Consider the following 20,336-nt stretch of genomic DNA (forward strand, 5'->3'; position numbering starts at 1 on the left):
GAATAGTTGAGGGAGGGAGGAAGGAGGAGTCCTGAGAATATCAGACTAATATTTAGGAGGCATGTTCCAAACAGAGTGTAGAGGCTCATGCTCCATTAATTCTCCTAAAATTCTCTTAAAAATTTTTTTTATAATGAAACAAGAATTTATCCATAATGAAACAAGGTCAGTACACATTGTTATTCACTTGTTTGTACAATGAATTCATTGGTTGATTTAAAAAAATTCTTAAGATATCATACTGAGTTAATAGTCACCATGTTATTCAAGGGTATTATCCATACTCCAATAAAAATTGTCCAAGAGCGGTATCTTAGCAAGAGCTACTCTCTTCCATCACATTCTTGCCAATTGCCTGGTCGTCGTGGTTAAATACACTCATTGGACTGAGGCCTGTGCTTCCAAATCTCAATTATGTTTCCTGATTTTCAATTATATTTCCTGATTTTCTAATTCCAGTGTTTCTGGAAACTTCCATCAATATCGCTCAAATATTGAAGGCATGATCTGTGGATCTTTAATTTCATGTGAAGAGTTATCACCTGTGGACTCACTGTTGCTATGCTCTCTGATTTCTTAAGATTCCAACTATGGTCATTGACCTTGGGAGTGGAATCTGAAACTGAGTTGCACAATAGGCACAATAAGCCCAGATTGTTGGGGGCAATTAAGCTGACTTTGTAATAATGCCGCTTGGGGTGTGTGTGAAAGCCCTAATAAGCAGGCATATACATAGAATGAAGGCTACTGCTAAGCTTGTAAGCCGCCCTGAGTCTTCGGAGAAGGGCGGGATATAAATGGAATTAAATAAATAAATAAATAATATTGGTGGGGCTGACAGCTTTATTGATGGAGAAACACTTCAGATGTAAAAAGAAAAAAAAGCATTTATACAAAGCTTTTAAAATTTGCTCTTCATCCCTCCCAAAAGCCTACAGACCAATTTTAAAAATATGAAATGAAATAATAATTGAGATTATATTTTTACATAAAAGTTGCGTGGATATCCATTTTGTTGTGGCAATGTTTGGGCTTGTCTGAATAAGAGAAGCTGCCTAAGGACTTTATTCAAGCCCAAATGCACTGCAGCAACCCAGAACAGCAGAAAAAGGAAATAATAGAGCATCTATACAACATATTCCAACAAAATGGATATCCATGCAACTTTATCAACCCAATACAGCACAACCAATACAAATCCTAAAGAGAGTTACACTACCACACATCAAGAATATCTCAGAAACTACCACCAGACTACAACAACCACATGGAATCAGTATAGCACACAAACCAACTAAAGCCCTTCAAAATATCCGCAAACCAAAAGACCCAGCAACCCCACAAGAAAAATATAGAAGTCATCTACAACATACAATGTAATGATTATTTGTTGGCTTCATAACAAAAACAAAACACATCCATGAAGACCAACTAGGAGTTAGAAGACATGATGAAAAATCTTTAATTTCACAACATACAGGCAGATTTAACCATAGTTTCAGTTGGGAAAATGTGACCATCCTGGACCAAGACAAGTCCAAAAATGCCAGGAAATTTCTAGCACAGCACTCTGACAAATTAGCCATCAATAGACACATGGATATTAACATCTATAGATTATGCAAAACAAACAATCCACCAGCCAGCCCAAAAGACTGAAGCACTTCTCCACCAGCAGTCAGCACCCAGATCAGCATAGATTGACTCCAGGATTAACATCAGACCAATAATCAAGTAAACAATACCCCAGTTAAGAAACTGCCAAAGAAGCCAACAGTAAACAGCCCAACCAAAGAATCTCTAAGCCATCCCCACCAACAGTGACAGGGCAAAACACCAGAAATATAAACTTGACAGCAAAACACACTCCTTAATATGATGATGATGATGGTTATCTAGTTTGCGTAATGAAACTTCTGCAAAAAAACAAGCTCAGAGTGCTAAGGAACCTTTAGTTTCTAACAATCTATTTTTTAAAAAGTATCTTTTACTTTGATATAAAGTTAAATTTAATATTTAAAATAGAAATGCAATCACATTCTATCCTATTTTTTCCTGCTTCAATGTATGTTTGCAATTACTCTTTAAAACTCAGAGGAAATAAATATTAGATGCACAATTGGAACAGTAAATGGGATATCTGTTTGCAATGCAAAACAATTCATCTGTAGTCATACTTTTGAAAAGAGGATGTAATAATGAACAGCTTAGACATTTTTGTGTCCCAAGTCTTCAAATAAAAGAGATAGATTTTCTATGCAAAATTGTTTTTATCTGCTTACCGGTATTTTCTTTTGAATATACAATGGTTAGCTTTATACTAAGGAAAAGAAAAATCACATGAAAGAGACTAGGAACAGTGATAAAGAAATAAATCTGAAGCCAGGAATACATAATGAAAGCTTCCACCCAATAATTACATTCCTTGAGTCAATCAGTCAATCAAGCTCGCTCGTTCATCTAGCTAATGTATTCTTTTCTTCTAGCATTTATACTCAGATGCATTGTTATCATTTTTGTAAAACTTTCTGAAACAGGTAACTAGTATGAACACGCTGGCTGAGGAATTCTGGGAGTTGAAGTCCACAAGTCATAAAAGGGCCAAGTTTGAAGACCCCTGTTCTATATCTTATTTTCCCCTTGACCATCTACTACTACCTTTTGAGGATAGGCCACGTACACAGAATAACTTTGATTTTAAACCACCAGTCTTTTACTTAAATGAAAAACAAATCACACTACTATCCATCTTGATTTAGTCTTGAGCCCAAGAAAACAAAACCTTTACTTCAACAGCTGTAAGCTCACTGAGCATGTAGACTGAGATGGCTTTAAAAGGAGCAAGGCAAATTCAGCTGAATTGGGTTATGCTCAGCTGCTATTCTTGATGTCTATATGAATACATAGGATCACAGATTTCTAACTCAATTCGAATTACTGAAAATCTGTTGAGTGGATCAGAGTGACACATCACTGGAGAAATGAATTCTCAAGAGATACTTGTTTTCTCTGCCTGTCATGCTGTTGTAAACACAGAACTAGGTTGAAATAAAGCTACTGGTGGCAGTTTTGAGTTTGGCAGTAACAATGCAAGACCTCTAAAATGGATGTTGGGAATCTGCTGGACCCTGAAACCTATAAATCCTTCCGATGGACTCCAAAAACTGTACCTTTCAGTCACACCAACATACCTATATAATGAAAGTGCATTTTCTCCTGTAGTCTGGTTTCCTTTTCGATTTTTGGACACACAAAAATATTAGGATTTTCTTTTTCCTAAGAAAAAGGGAGCTTAACTTTGTACATACATCAGTCATTTTTCAACTGAGTAAGGTCTCAAAGCAATTTAACATTGCCTTTTGGAAAAGCACCTTTGCAACCACCATGATCTGGATGACTGATAACCTCCATAGACGCTTAAATTCAAGTATCTTTCTTATCTATTTCTTTGGCTTATTTATCCTGTTTTTCCATGTTCTGTACAATGTTGCTTAACCTGAAAGAGTAACGAGTAGATAAATATATTGTTCATTTTATTAATTTCTAACAAATAAGGGTACCCAAATTTTGCTTCTTAAAATAATGTATGAGCTTTTTTGTAGCACTCTTTGTGATCACGAGTTACACGTAGGAAGACTGCAGTTTCAGACATTTGATGGGCACCACCCTCGCCTTCGTCGAGAAGACCCAACTCTACACAGCTGGCGCCAATACAGCCTGAGAACATAAACTTTCCGGCTTCTGCAATAAAGAAGAGCAAGAAAGCACTTTAGGAACTAAACTCCAGCCACACGCGCACGTGAATTTCTCTCGCAAACTCCTCCTCCTCCCCCTCCTCCTCCCAGCAGCTTTCCAAACCCTTGGCCGTCTCCGGCATTCCGATTGGCTAGTCTCTCCACCTTTGACCTCTAACCCGGCTTTTCTCTCCAATCGCGCCGGTTCTTTTATTTATTGAGCAAACGGTGAGGAGGCGGACTGGGGAGAAAAGGGCACGCGGCGAGAGGGAGAGCGAGGCGCACGCCGTGATGCTAGGTGAGTTCGTCGCGTGGGTGCCGCGAGCTGGGGACACGCTGCTGGCAGAAGCAGGAGACACTGACTTTTCAGACTGTTTCGCGCCAACGGGGCGGAATTGGGCCTTCTCGACGAAAGCGGGGGTGGAACCCTTTTTTTGCGTAGGCAGGGGCGGGGAGGAAGCTTGTCGCAGCCGGCCCCAGGTAAATGGAGGAACCTGACAGTTGAGAGGAGGAGGAGGAGGAGGCGACCAAGGTGAAATGGCGGCGGCAGTACCAATGGCGGCACAATGAGGCGACGCCTGTAACCGGGTAAACTCCGGACTGTCCCACCTGGCAGGTAGGAGGCGCCGTTGGTCCTTTTCTGTTGCTCCCCGCCTCTGCTTTCGCTTCCTTGGGTCGAGTTGGAGCTTTCCAGGTTTTGCTCTCCGGAGCGCTGAGGGCCGAGAGCCCAGCACCTGATGCTGGACTCGCCTTTCTTTCCTCTCAGAGCAGCAGCTGGGCGCCACTTGGGAACCGCCGGGTCGAAAAAAACGTGCGGAAGAAGAATCAGCCTTTGTCTTCCACCCAAGCGGTGCGCGCTCGAGGCCTCTCCTTAAAAGTTACCCGCCGTCCTCTCTTTTTCCGGAGGTGGCGCGGTTTGGAAAGCGCTTCCGTGATTTTCTTCTCTTCTCCCGACGACCCCTCATTTTTTTTTTAAAAAAAAAAACAACCCTCTTTTTTTTTTTAAAAAAAAGGGTTAATCCAGGTACCTGTGTTTTTGTGTATAAAAAATTTGGCGTTGAGTATTCTTTAAGGAGATTTGGGATAGGAATTTATGAATTTTTTCCAATAGCATCTTGCCAGTTTTATATGCTGTACCTGCCTTTCGTATCGATCTCGCACAACTGGGTGCGGTGAAATGGGGTTGGTGACGCGACGGTTACCGCCGTTTTGTTTCAAGTTCGAGGTGGCTATTGTTAACTCCTCTTAGTTAGGAGTAAATATAGCCTTGTTAGATTTAACCCTGAGTTCTGAAAAGCTGTATGAGGACCTGTTTGCAGTGTTAAGTTATCCTTTTATAGTGGATTGAGGAGAGGAACATTCGACATCGAATTTAGAGAGATCCTTTCATTCAGATTCTCTCCCTGCAATATCTGAGCCAGAACATAGGAAAATTCTACATTTATCCCTCTTTCTCCCCACCACCCTTCCCCCCCCCCAGTTTTCTCCCCTGGTTGTTTTTTTGATGCTCTTAGTGTACACTGTTTCCAAGAAATAAGAATGCCTCAATATAACCTGGGACTACAGAGATTTTATTAAAGCAATCCCCAACCATTTATATCTAGATAGCTGTGAAATAGATATAGTAAACTCATCTGTTTGTTTTTAAAATCTGTTTTTAAAATCTGTCTAGATCTAGGACATTGTTGCAAGTATTGTTTCCCCCCCACACTGCATTTCTTAATCTAACTTTCCTCTATTCTCTATATCCTTCTCAACTTGCCACTGAACAGAATATGCCTATCTGTGCAACTGTTTTGTTGTTTCTGATTTCTAATTGCCTTCTGTCTGTTTGGCACATGGGAAACAAGACCCCTTAACACAGTGGAAATAATCTGTTGTAGAATTTTTTAAAAATTGCTTTATCTCTCTTGAAATGATATATGTAAATATATATTGAATTAATGCTTCAAATTGTGTTTTAAAAATGTGGGAAATCCTAGGAGATATAAATCAAGCTTCATGTAGTGTCAACTCATATTCTGAATTTGATTTATAAAGAAAGTTCCATAAATGCTGTGTGATGGTTGTATTTTGTTATAGATGAGCACATTTTTAAAGTTGAATTCAGTTGATTTTTAAGTACTGTAGGAAGAATTCTTTTTAGGGAGGTTGTATTGATGCAAATACAATGCACAGTTTGTGTTATCTGCGGTTACTTTGGGCCTCAGTAGTTTTCTACTGAGTTTTCTCATATTACACTACAGGTTTAGATTGACTTGGCATTGTTGTGACATCTATTAATCTGTACACTAAGAGATACAGACCAGCATGACCAGATTACACTTTGCTCTAAACCAGGAACATATACTATAACTGAATGCAATACTATAAATCTTTGCTTTGTTTTTTCATTACAAAGCCAAGAAATTTAGTCATGTCAGTGGATTAGGAAAGCAGGTAGAGAATTGCAAAACAAGATACTGCAGAGCATGTGCTTAGCATAAGCATTTGTGTTCAAGATAAAAACGACCTGCTACACAGATTTGCAGAGAAATGAATGTGATAGTCCTATTAAATGATGGAGAGGGACAAAACATTGATTAACATCTAATAATATGAATGTATTCTTTGTATGATTAGATCCTTTCCAAACTGAAGGTGTTTAATATTTAATAGTGAAAATGTTTTACAGAATGGAAAAGTCATTGGTAATTCAAAGAGATAATAATCAGTGCCACGTAAATATGCTTCTGTTCTTTCCTACATTTCTATTCTCTGGAATGGGTTTTGAAAAAAAGAAATAAATGTACACCAAATGAAGGTAAATGTACACCATTCAATTAAACCCAAATTCTAAAAATTATCTGCTATAAAACTGCTTAATTGTTGGGGTGCTAAACAATTGCAGATGTAGCATCATAATCAGAAACAGCCATTTTGATTATCACTTAAATAGAAGGTTAGGATGGCATCTTTTTAAATTCTCTATTGTATTGTCTGAGGAGAAAGTAGAGATAGGCAGCATAATGACAACTTCTAATATACTTGTAGCACAAGATTATTTAAGATGGGTATGAAACATTGTACTACCATCTTGCTATAGTGAAAAGATTAATGTTTCTGATTAGTCTTACAGATATTCCTCTGCTTCATCCTATTTTGGATTTTTGAACAGAGAGACTGAAACTACTAAGAGAAGGCTAAAGATTTATTTTGGCGTTTTAATATCAAAGAGAATTCAAACACCACATTTTTCTCTATTCAAATTCTCTTCCTCCTAGTTTTAATAGCTAAACTGTAAAGATTGATATTGCTATATAGCATAATCTGAATATGGTTTTCTGCTGTTAATTAGGAGTAAATTTTAAAAGCTTGCCTATGCCATAAAAATAAATGTTAGACTGATAATTGGAAGTGCTATAACTTATTTTTGGTGTTAGAATGAAATTTCATTTCAGCATATAAGAGCGGAGATGAAAATTCAAGACAAGTGGAAAAAATGTGCAAGCTGACTGTATCCGGGTTCTATCAATCCACTCTTTATTTAAAAGATCTTCTTGTAAAGTTGCCAGTACCCTTAAAACTGAAGGATGATATGTCCACAGGGTATACCAAAAAATAGTTTTCCACATGTGTATGTTGCTGCTTTATTTATGCAGTATTTTTCTATAGGGCAAACACTTGAGAATGTAGACATTCATTTTGATCAAATTACCACAAGAAAATTATTAGTGTTCTTAATGCAACACAGGTAATCTCTTAAACAGTTTTATCACATGTAGAACAGCCATTTTTTAATGTGAGAAGTGTATTCAAAGAATCGGTTACACCTTTTCAGGGCTGCATAATTTATTGGCAAGTTACATTAATAGTGCAGTTTTCCAGTATTCACATGGTATAACTATTTTTAATTCATACTGAAAAATTCAAATATTGTTTAACAGACTTTGTTTAGCAGAACAAACCTGGAGAATTGATACATTTTTGAGCACTGTGTTGAACAGTGGCAAAATTGTAGAAAATGTACAGCAGATACAATTTGGAAAACTGTTGAGGGCTCTAAGTCGTATCATTTCTATATTATTTGCTTTGAATAATGTATTGGAAGTCTACATTGATCTCAATTGGATTTTCATAATATGGCAGTCTTATTCATAGCTTAGTGCCAGATTGGAAAACAGTTTTGCCCCTCGATTTGCATAAAGCAGTCGGGCACTATGTCAGTCTTTCTGTAAATATATAGACATATAAATAGACATTCTTTCTTTCTAGGTTTTGAACACAATTGCAGGGAAGAAGCATTGTCCTTCTTTGTGATGTTTCTGTGGGTTATTTTTGGAACAGTGATCTGCAGAAGATTGGCTGGGAGATGGAGAATGAAATGTGCAATTCCAAATGTTTGCCAAACATGTTGGAATATGCTTTTTTCAGTGCTGTAGAGTGCTTTTGCACAGTATCTATGTACATTCAGCAGGCTGGAAAAAACTGATAGTTCATCCTTGCAATCTACTATATACGGCTGCTAAGAAATTTTGAGAATTGCAGTATATATTGCAAGATGTACAGCACTCTGTATATTGTTAATATGTACCTTGATGGATGACAAGAGTGATATTTCACTGTTGGTCCATTTCTGCTTGTAATAATTGCTTAAAAATATGATTAAATTATTCTTAATCTAAGATGGTTAAGACTTAAAGAAGTGAAGAAAAAGTATTGGGATACTTTCTTCATCTAAGGTGAACTCAGCCAATATAAATATTGCAAGAAAAAAATGCTTTTAATTTCCAGTTATTGGGATATGAGAGTCGGGTGGAAGCCAGGAGGAGATACTTGTTTGTGGTAGCCCCACATTATAGAACAGCTTCCCCATGGAAATTGGACTTTATATGTACTTTATTATTGTTGTTTTATGCATACACTGTTGAGTGCTGCACAGTTGTCACAACATAAAAATCTAATAATTAAATATTTCTTATCAGGATTTAGCAGTGGGGTGTTCTTCAGAATGATCTACATATACAGTTTGTTCTTTATTTTCCATTATCATCCTCATGGTCAAAATGTTAAAATACTAGGATTTTTTTTTAGATCAGCCGATTGAGATTATTAAATTCTTCAAAATATAAGTTTCTACACTTTTCTCTTTGTGTATACATAAACACACACACACACTTAAGCTGTCTTGGTCTTGGGTTGTTCTGATGCTGGAAAAGTTTCAATCAGTTGAAAGAGTATTTCTGTAGGAAAAAAAACACATGCCAACAAATTTTTAGCGTGCAGAAATAATTTAAATATCAGTGTTAGGATTGATCATCCTTCAATTCAATCAAATATAGACATCTCCTAAATTTCACTGAAGATGTTACCTAGCCTGGTAAACCAACGAACGAACCACTAAACATTAATAACTACAAATTTTAAGATTTATTAAGATCTGGACTTGACAAATGTACTGTCTAATTGTATTTAGAAATTGAACACACTGTATGCTTGGATTATACTTGAGCTTTTCTATTTTTGCTTAGGGCAAAATTAATTGTCAAATTTAAATGATTTGCTTAAACAAGGATTTCTTTATATTTTAAAATAACATTTATCCTGCCTTTATTATTTTTATAAATAAGATGGCAAACACACACTACTAATTTCATCACAACCCTGCCCTGCGAGATGGCTAAGGCTGAGAGAGTGCAACTGGTTCAAAGTTGCTCAGTCGGCTTTCATGACTAGCTTTCTGGCTTCTAATCTAGTGCCTGAACCACTAGACAAAACTAATTTTCTTAGATACCATATTAAGATAGGCAAAAAAGAAACAGTGAGATTTCTATATTCAGAAATCAAGAAAAGACAGTATTGCAATTATTATTGGTCTTTCATGGCCATGGTTGGTTGTTGTTTTTTTCTCTCCATTCAGTGAAATATTAGACAAATAGTAACTGTGTCTGAAATGCAAGGAAGTGCTTTATACAAATGTTTGTGAAAAGTAGCTGAGTTTCACATTTTTTTCTCACTTCATATGACACAAATTATAATACTGATACTTGTCTGTGGAGATTCTCAAACATCCAAGTCATGGTTGTCCCAAAGGTGTTTTTTCCAAAAGGCAACTGGACTTTCTTGGGTGTTTTTTTTTCTTTGAAAACATTTCAGTTCTTATCCAAGATGCTTCTTCAGTACTAACTCAGAACTCAGTTCTAACAATTAGAACTGAAGAAGCTTCCTAGTTGAGAAGCGAAAGGTTTTCAAAGAAAAAAAAAAGGAAAATCCAGTTGCCTTTTGGAAAAAAAAGCACTTGTGGGATAATGCTGCTGTTTGTTACAGATACAAAAGTAGAATTTTATGTTTTATAACTTTATCTCATTTATTGTAGAAGCTATTGGTAGAGTTATTTAACTGCCATATTATAGATGAACAAGTTATCTGCTCCCTTTTTTGTGTGTGATGGCACATTTTTCAAGATTTTCTGTCTTTCCACAAATTATTTGGTAAAATTAATTCAAAACATCTAAAGTATTCCTTCAACAGTTTCCAGAATGCCAGCAAAGAGGGGGCTAAGGTGATCACTTCTGGGAGGCTGTTCCACAGCATTGTCACTTGTAAATGTGGCATTTGTAGCAATTCCTCATTGCATGTTCTATTCAGCCTAGCCAATACTGGTTGGAGTTGGTGACTTTGCAGGAATCCATGTGCCAAGCCACAGGTCAAAATCGTATCTTAAATTGTACCCAGAGATCAATCGGAAAGTAGTGCAGTCTTTGCAAAAATAATGTTGTATTGTATCAGAACTAGGGACCAGAAAGAATACAGGCAACTGCATTTTTGATGAACTGTGGTTTCTGATTATCATTATTATAGTAATGATAATAATGAGACTGAATTATTGCAGGCAGGTTCTGTTGCCTCATATATAGTTACAAGTGGTGCAGTAGCGGAAGCTGTTATAGATCCCTCTGGCCATAGCTTTCATCTTCTATTCAAGAAGGTGGTGTGAATCCAGAAAGACCCTCAAACGTGCACAGGAATGATCATTGTATCAACAGCAACTCTTGAGTTCTGTTCTCTCCCATTCAGATCCTGACAACCTTTAGATCAGATATGGGCCGCATGCAGCAGTTAGACAGTAATGCGGCCCCCCACAAAATATTTTTTAAAAATTAAAAGGAAGCTATTTATATACATTAACTATATTATATATTTTATATTTGGCCCAAGATGATTTATTTTTACTCAGTGTGACCCAGGCAAGCCAAAAGATTGTACAACCATGCTTTAGATACTGGAAAGAACGTTGTGACAGCATCTCCTTCAGGTTAAGGGCAGTGATGTGTATCAGCAGCATATTGACAATATCAAACTCCAAATTGCCAAATGACCTTTCACAGGGGCTTCCAACTGGGAAGATAAGATTGACTCATGGTACCCCTGATATCAAAGAGCTACTGGCCAAACTTTGTTCCTCCACAAGAAGTGTTTTAACATTCCACGTTGAGCAGAGTGAAACCACTAGAAAACAATCTCTCCTACCCCAATGCTTACAGGGAGTTCATTGTGCTCAATGATATCATGCTGAATGATATCAAAAATATGAAGAGGCTCAGTAAGTCAAATAGGAACACACTACTGTAATAGATTGAGAAAAAAACATATATACATATATAAAACAATCTGCTGCTAAATTAGTTTTCCTGTTTTAAAACTCAGGTTTATAATGTAGAATATATCCCACTTTGTTAATTTATTTCCTCTTCGGGGTTTTGTAAGAAAAAAATCGCTTAGAAACATTGATTGTATTTGAATGCATTTAAATGTGCTTGTAATCAACTCTTGAGCCTTTATTCCTTTTAAAATCAAATCTTAGTTTTAAATTAATATATCATACAAATTTACTCTGAGTAAATCTTAGTCAAAGAAGAAATCACAATTGCAGTTGAATTTTTTATTACGTTTTTAAAAAATGTTTAGTCTTTTAACAAGAGTTTTCTTCTGTTAAATGAACAGGAGCTTGGCAGTGATGTGATTACCATACACACCATACATGCAGATATAATGGTGTCAGAATGCAGTTCAGAAAACATATACGCAGAGATCTCAGAAATTAATACAGTAAGTTGATAATAGTTAATCTGCACAAAATTAATAATCTATTACTATATTTTAGAAAATTATTTGGAAAAAATAGATCATAGAAAAAATTATAAGAATGAATATATAAATGAGTATTTCAAAATGCCTTCTTAAAGTGAGATATTTTGTGATGCTGAAAAGTTTATTGTAATAACAGATGTTTAAATTGTGTGTTTTGAAATTTTATATGCCATATGTCCATATTGTGTATAATTTATTGTAAAAATATAGATTAATCACTTTGAATATTTATAAAAAATTAAAATTTTATATTTTAAACTGAAATAACAGTAATATTTTTTCTATGGGTACTTCTTTAAAATTAAGTCAAATATCTGCTTTAAGGAACAGGCTTTTGCAAAGGTATTAAACAATTTTAAATCATTTAACATATTTGGATAATAATAAGTAAGTTGGAAGGGACCTTGGAGGTCATCTAGTCCAACCCCCCGCTCAGGCAGGAAACCCTATACCATTTCAGGCAAATGGCTGTCCAGTCTCCTCTTAAAAACTTCCAGTGTTGGAGCATTCACCACTTCTGGAGGCAGGATGTTCCACTGGTTAATTGTTCTAACTGTCAGGAAGTTTCTCCTTAGTTCTAGGTTGTTTCTCTCCTTGACTAGTTTCCATCCGTTGCTTCTTGTCCTGCTTTCAGGTGCTTTGGAGAATAGCTTGGGTCCCTCTTCTTTGTGGCAGCCCCTGAGATATTGGAACACTGCTATCATGTCAACCCTCACCCTTCTCTTAATTAAACTAGACATACCCTATTCCAGCAACCATCCCCTATATGTTTTAGTCTCCAGTCCCCCAATCATCTTTGTTGCCCTTCTCTGTACCCTTTCTAGAGTCTTAACATCTTTTTTACATTAGAAATGCTAGCAGAATTTTAATTCTAGTATCCTTAAGGTTGGAAATGTTTGAACATCCTTATAATGACTGAATTTTTAGGGAAACCCATAAAGTTCAAGTGATTTTAGGTTTCTACAGTGCCAGATGTAACTTAAAATCACAATATGCAAGTATGTGAAGTTAAAAACTTTATGGAAATTACTCTATCTCTGAAAATAAGTAATAGCTTATTTTCAGTGATAAAATCTTCCTAAAGCCTTTTCTTGACATACCCGTATATACTTGAGTATAAGCCGACTCGAGTATAAGCCGAGACCCCTAATTTTACCCCCAAAAAACTGGAAAAAGTTATTGACTCGAGTATAAGCCGAGGCTGGGAAATGCAGCAGCTGGAGGCTGGATCCCTCGAAAGACGTCTCTGATGAGATGAGAGAACGGGGTGGCAAGCCGCTGAGAGAATGGGGCGGTGGAGTGCTCCGCCGAGAGAATGGGGCGGCTTGCTGTTCTCTCAGTGCAGCACGGCAGAGGCTGGATCTCGCGAAAGAAGTCTCTGCCGAGAGAATGGGCGGCAAGCCTCCACTACCCCATTCTCTCAGCGGAGCGCTCCACCGCCCCATTCTCTCGGCAGCTTGCCACCCTGTTCTCTCATCTCAGCAGAGACGTCTTTCGGGGGATCCAGCCTCCACCACCCCATTCTCTCGGCGGAGCGCTCCACCGCCCCATTCTCTCGGCAGCTTGCCACCCCGTTCTCTCATCTCAGCAGAGACGTCTTTCGGGAGATCCAGCCTCTGCCGTGCTGCACCGAGAAAACAGCAAGCCGCCCCATTCTCTCGGCAGAGCACTCCACCGCCCCATTCTCTCGGCGGCTTGCCACCCCATTCTCTCATCTCGGTGGAAACTTCTTTCGGGGGATCCAGCCTCTGTCGCCCCCTTTTCTCAGCTGGGCTCTGCCGAGACGAGAGAATGGGGCAGCAAGCCGCTGAGAGAATGGGGCAGTGGAGCGCTCCACCGAGAGAATGGGGTGGCTTGCTGTTGGCGCGGTGCAGCGTGGCAGAGGCTGCATCCCCCGAAAGCAGTCTCCGCCGATAAAATGGGCGGCAAGCCTCCACCGGCCCATTCTCCCGGTGGAGCGCTCCACCGCCGCATTCTCTCGGCGGCTTGCCGCCCCATTCTCGTCTCGGCAGAGCCCAGCTGAGAGAAGGGGGCGGCAGAGGCTGGATCCCCCGAAAGAAGTTTCCGCCAAAAGAATGGGCAGCAAGCCTCCACTGCCCCATACTTGGCAGAGCGCTCCACCGCCTCATTCTCTCGTCTCAGCGGAGACTTCTTTCGGGGGATCCAGCCTCTGTCACCCCCTTCTCTCAGCTGGGCAGCTGAGAGAAAGGGGTGGCAGAGGCTGGATCCCCCGAAAGAAGTCTTTGCCGAGAAAATGGGCGGCAAGCTTCCACCACCCCATACTTTGCGGAGCGCTCCACCGCCCCATTCTCTCGTTTCAGCGGAGACTTCTTTCGGGGGATGCAGCCTCTGTCACCCCCTTCTCTCAGCTGGGCAGCTGAGAGAAAGGGGCGGCAGGCTGGATCCCCCGAAAGAAGTCTTCGCCGAGAAAATGGGTGGCAAGCTTCCACCGCCCCATTCTCTCAGCGGAGGCTTGCAGAGGTGGCGGCAGAGCTACGCGCGCAGCTCTCCAAACCGCCGCCGCCCGTTTGGAGAGCTGCTGCCTTCGTCCATGTTTGACGAAAGCAGCAGCTCTCCAAACTGGGGGGTGGAAGTTCTTTTTTTTTTTTTTTTTTTTTGTTCACTGGAGTATAAGCCGAAGTGGATTTTTCAGCCCAAAAAGTGGGCTGAAAAATTCGGCTTATACTCAAGTATATACGGTAATTGTAAACTTTCCTCTCTCTACTTGTGACATGGTGTCAACTACATTTCTATGGGTTGAGCAGTCAGTTCCAAGTCACAAAACATAATAGGGCATGATTCTGCCTAGACCTTCACACTTAGTCCCCTCTCCTCTTTTTACCTTTGATAAAACCTTGTGTGCTTGGAGCATGAAAGTAGTGTAAGAAAAGTAAAGTGTCTAATTCCAGCTGTTAGCAACTGAATCATACTATTTTTTCTACAACTATTTACTGAAGTATCAATTATAATATGTTAGTAATAGTGCAGTCCCATATATGTCTATTTAGAAGTAAATTCCATTTAGTTCAGTGGGGTCTCAGTTATGTATAAGATTGCAAAGTGAAAATATTTTCATGAGGCTTTATTAGATAGTAGAAATAGCTTTTGATTTTCAGCATGCACATAAATATACAGAATTTTGAAATATTTTTATTCATTTATAGTTTTCTAGCACATACACTGCCCAGTAACCGTGTATGAGTTGGATGGCCATGTATTTTGTTTAATAAATTAATGAGGATCATCTTTGTACAAAATAGGCAAATTCCTTGTGTGTCCAATCACATGCCAATAAAGAATATTCCTATTTCTAAAAATAGGAACAATATGATAAAGAATTTACAGCATGTTTGCTTTGGACTTTATCCTGATTGGTAAAAATGAAAATGTAACATTTCTATATGGGTATTTCATAAACATTGAATTGAGCCAAAGAATAGAAAGTTTGTAGCTGTTTGTATAACATGAATGCTGCTTTTGATAGCAATTAATATGCCTATTGGAAAACGTTTGTATCACTTATGTATTGATCATGGATAGGAGATCAGATTGAGCTCTGTAATTGCATGTTTTCACAGTATTTATATTCTCTTATGCATGAATCCCTTATACAGTTCCCATGCCAGACCTTGACTTAGGCTTTTTTGCCATTTGCATATTATTAGTGCTGCACACTATTTTGTTGTTGTTTTGCCCTGAATTAAATTAGTATTGAAAGGTTAAATGAAATTTGCATTCTGAAGAGATTGCCTGGAAAATGAAAAGTAATGCAGTATATCACAAGTTCTTATTATCTCCCAATTTCATGAAGAATCTTACTGGTGATACGTATTCATTTACATTCTCCTTTTTCCATTCAAATTAAATTCTCATTATTAGAAGAATATTCTGAATATTGTCACTTAGTATTTAAATATTCATTCTTTACAGAATTATTAGAATCTTTTAAATAGCAGAAAATGAAAGATTCTCTCTTTTCAAGGAATATTTAGAACAAAATCTATTAAGGCTGGAAAGTCAATGTAGCATAGGTGAATGAGCAGTACCGTAGTCGTTGCTTTAAACCTCATCCTAGTCACTTAGCTTACTAAGGCTGCAATTCTGTTATTCATTGGAGAGTATCCTATGCATAATACTTTTTGAATCTTTTTCTTGAAAGGCAGATAAGTCAATGTGGGGAAGAATAGACTTTTGACAGCCTGGAAATATTTGTCTCAAGATTAAAGTTAGTGGTATTTCCTAGACGTGCCACATAATATACTTCGTATATCTTGAATGCTTCTGGACATTGAGACCTAATAATGTACTTCTTCTTTTCCTATTATTACTAATCAAAAAGAAAGAGTTCAGTGCACAGTAAGAATAAAAAGGCGTTCAGTGATATTTCTCTTCTATTTCTACTCAGCAGAATTTAGTTTCCTAAGAGACAACCATGAATGCCAAAATATAAGATTACAGATAGTAAGTTAGAAAAAAATTATAGATGTAAATCCATTGAATTTGCTTTGATGTACTTTTAAGTTTGTATATAATGCAAATCAGTCCTATTTTGTAAATGTTTTTAGAGATTTTATCACATGCTCTTCACTGAAATAAAAAAGAATATTTTTTGAAATATGAAATAAAAAAGAATTCTCTTGTTTAATTTCAAATTCAATGTGAAGGTGGTTCATATTTTTCTTGTCATGTGAAATGTTCAGAAATGTTTACAATGCTAATATAAGAAAAGTTATAATTTGCCGTTCTCCCAAAGATGCCTGCTGAATGGTAAGAATTTTTCCTTTTCCTGCTGATGATCTGCTCATTTTGCTGCCAAAACTGGTTCTCGGGTAGTGCTGCTTTCTGAATTTGAATGGAAGCACTTAGGAATGACCCAAAACAGCTTTTGAAAGGCGAGGCCCCACTTGGGAAGGGGAGTTGTGAAGATTGTGCAAGCAATCGGAAAGTCATAGGGCAAATCCATCTTCCTTTCAGCAATTCGTTTTCTAAGTATGCCTGGGTTTTAACTTTCGCTGTTTGAATTTATTGCTTCATTTTGCTTTTTGTCTTAAAGTTGACCAGCTGGCTGAATGCTGATTTACTCTAATCTCCTGCTGGACTTTATCTGTTTTTTTTTCTTCTGATTTTTGTTATCTTGAATAACATAACCTTTTCCATATGGAAACACGGCATGCTTTTGGATGATAAAGTGCTTTGATGTATATCTATATTATATTTTCACCATAGGATTTCTGCATTTTATTAATTTGTCAAATATTTGAAGTTTATTTTTTTATTTTTATTTTAATTTTGGATAGAAATATTCAGACAGTATTGTCTTCACTCTGCTCACTGTTTTTGGTCCCCTGTCTAACTCACACAGAGCAATAACGGATTACAGACGAGCAGGATTGGCTGAAAAGACCATTTGGTAACCTTCAATCTATGTTTGAAAGTTTTTTTTTTTAAAAAAAAGTTTAATGAAATGATAATGTCGGTGGAAAATATTCAGATGCATCTAGCTTCTGGATAATTCAGATTCACAAAAGGAATGTGATTTGGAAGCAGTCAATCTGTCGCAAAAAAGTGAGACTGTATAGACTTAAAGTTAATTCAGTAGATTGCATATACCATTTTGAAGTTCAAGCCTCCAAGTCTTTTACAATAGCAGGAATTATACTGCATGGAGAAGTGACAAATTGGCCTTCCCCGGGAGGATCGAAGGAGATAAGGGGTGATGGATTTATCACACTTAATTGGGAACCAATTTCATCTGGACTTGGTTGGAAAAATAGGGTGATTTTGGAGATTGAAGTTATTTAACCAGGCAACAATTGATAAGAGATTGAATTAAAAAAAAACAACTGGATATTTGATCCAGGATGAATTAATGTTAACTTTTGGGATGATTTGTAATTATAAGATACCATGAAAAATTTTCTATGAGCTGATTAACATTTTGTTAACAGAGAGTTTGAAAACTTAGAACTTGACTTTTTTTTATTATTATTGTTCTTCCTGTTAACTATTTTGTCATTAATATAGTATATAGATGACAGTTTAGTAATTTGCAAATAGATTTAATAATTTAAAATTTGGGGGGGTGTTTCATAAGGGGTGGGATATTAATATTGTAGTAATTTATCCATCAGTATTCAACTAGTAGGGATATGTGTATAGGTATTAGTATTTTTTCCAATGCACTTTTTAATGTCTTTTTTGCTATGTGTTTTCTTTTAGTTTGGTTGTTTGTTTTCTAATCTTTTGGAGTTTTGCATTTTAATTTTTTTGAATAAAATGATTAAATTAAAAAAGGAAAAAAAGAGAAGTTGTAAGTTAACATCTATCCATGTGTTATGAGACTCTTAGAATGGTATGAGTGAACAACCAACATCCAATTGAGCCTGAAAGTTGCTGCTGAATTGTCAGTTTTTAAAAAATAATTTATACTGAAAATTTTGTTTATGGTAGTAAAAGCAAATTTAAGCTAAACTTAGAAAAGAGAGATAAAGAAATAATACAGGTTGTCCTTGGCTTAAAGATCACAATTGAGACTGGAACTTCTGTCACTGAGTTGCACCAGATTGAATGACCATTTTTGCCATAGTTGTTAGACAAATCTAGCTTTCCCCATTGACTTCTTGTCAGAAACTAGCTGGGGAGTCACAGGTGGCAATCAAGTGACCATGTGAGACTCCAACTCTTGTAAAAACTTGCAGATTGCCAAGCGTCTGATTTGTGATCAGGTGACCCACAGGGATGATGTGACAGTTGTAAGAGTGAGATATCAGTGTCATCATAACTTCAAAGAGTCACTAAATGGTTATAAGTTGAGGACTACCTGTAAAAGCCGTAAGAAAAGAAAAAGTAAAAGGGAAAAATATTTATTCAAGTCTTTAGCCACTCTTGTATATCCAATAGAAAGCCCTTATTTAGGCCTTTCTCTTGACTTACCATTGGTACCTTCACTTTAATTGTTTTCTGTTTTACAATCTACGCTATTTATTTTTCAGTAGTTTTAATATTTCTACATCAGTCAAAAATTGTTTCACCTCTTTATCCTGTAAAACTCAAAATAGTCCCTTTTACATTTCATAACAACTTTTAGAAATAATCTAACCGTAGCAGCAGACATCGCTGATATTGTGGCTGATAATTTCTGACACTGTTCCTCAGCAATCTGGAGTATATGTCATAATATTTTGTGTCATTCTGTAAATTAAAACACTAACCAAATTCAAAGGGCAAGCTTTCTTTTTCTTTTCTACCTGGAATCTTTAATCCCCTATAATGTCCAGTTTCTGAAACATAAAAGTTTTGAATTTCTGTTATTGCTTAGGATAGACAAAAGACGTTTTTAGAACCAGTCTATACTGGTTCTTCTGTTTTTGCCATGGTCATCAACTCATTCAGAGATGTGCTAGTTCACAATTGTTTCCCCTGAAGTCCTAAATTGTTAATTTTAATCTGACAGATGGGAATTTGACTAATTCCAGTATAGTTATAATTATTGTAATATACTGTAATTTAGTTTAAATCAATTCAGGTTTATTTTTTGTCTGGGGAGTGCCTGTTTCTTTATCCTGCTCCGACATGCTTTTTGAAGTATAGATTTAGTATGCTACTAAAAGTGTTTTTGCTTTTCTTTTCTTTTCTGTTTTTGACCTAAATAAAGGTGGTACACTTCTTTTTTACTTATTGGAAGAATACTATCCAGTTAGGGTGGTAATATAATATTTTCACTATTTGGATTCTTTCTTGGGATTGTATGCTTGTGTCAGTTTTTATTTTAAAATGTTTTTAAACTTTTAAATATTTTTCTGTATATGTGCATAAATGATTAGTAAATAGTTGTAATGTTGTTGTACTCTCTTCCACAATAGTAAGCTGTGCAGAAAAATGCTATGAATGAAACACTGGATGAATGAATGAAAAGCCCTGCTTTTCAACCTCTCAACATGGCAGGACTACAACTCATGACCCCAGCTTCCTCTCCAATGGGTCCTTTTTTTGGACTACCATGGCAACAAGAAGCAATTCATGATAACATTTACACACCAAGAAAATACCAGGTACTAATTGTAATGCTGATATTTACAATGAAAATGTTTGTATCTTAAGAGTATATTTCTGTTAGGTTATGCGTTCATTACAGATATTTTTGTCTCTACTTGCTAACACTAGAAGTAGAAAAGATACAGTCATCTCTGTGTTATCATTTTGTGTCCAGGAATTTCAAAATTGAAGTACTGTACTATAGTATCTAGAAAGCAATACTAACCTATTTTACCTTAATCGAAAGAACAATACATAAAATATAATATTTCTAGTGGGCTTTCCCATTTCCCTCTTGATGCACCAGAGAGCCAGAGTCCATTCCTAATAGATTATTATTGTAATGAGAATGGTGGAGAGAAAATAAAACAAAATCAACAGTTTTCTTATCCAAGTGTAAAAATGATTCTTTGCCTTTTGTTTGATTTGCATAATTTA

General features: G+C 36.9%; 1 protein-coding gene and 1 long non-coding RNA gene across 7 annotated transcripts in view; one reads left to right on the plus strand and one right to left on the minus strand.

Annotated features, from left to right (window-relative positions):
* The window catches only part of LOC310650755, an 852,012-nt gene that overhangs the window by 57,483 nt on the left and 774,193 nt on the right, over nucleotides 1-20,336 (minus strand). The gene's annotated exons all lie outside the window — the stretch shown is intronic.
* DICER1 (dicer 1, ribonuclease III) overlaps nucleotides 3,970-20,336 on the plus strand; it is a 62,979-nt gene continuing 46,612 nt past the window's right edge. For 2 of the 6 annotated variants that reach the window (XM_083352124.1, XM_083352129.1), the window contains exons 1-3: nucleotides 3,970-4,032; nucleotides 11,718-11,822; nucleotides 19,727-19,915. In XM_083352124.1, the coding sequence (XP_083208250.1) occupies nucleotides 19,772-19,915 (144 nt within the window). In that variant the 5' untranslated portion in view covers nucleotides 3,970-4,032; nucleotides 11,718-11,822; nucleotides 19,727-19,771. Of the gene's footprint in view, nucleotides 4,033-4,251; nucleotides 4,351-11,717; nucleotides 11,823-16,506; nucleotides 17,275-19,726; nucleotides 19,916-20,336 lie in introns of those variants that run through there. The other 4 variants (XM_083352127.1, XM_083352126.1, XM_083352125.1 and 1 more) reach the window with 4 other exon arrangements.

This window comes from Vipera ursinii (assembly GCF_947247035.1).
Source record: "Vipera ursinii genome assembly, chromosome: 1".
NCBI lineage: Eukaryota > Metazoa > Chordata > Lepidosauria > Squamata > Viperidae > Vipera > Vipera ursinii.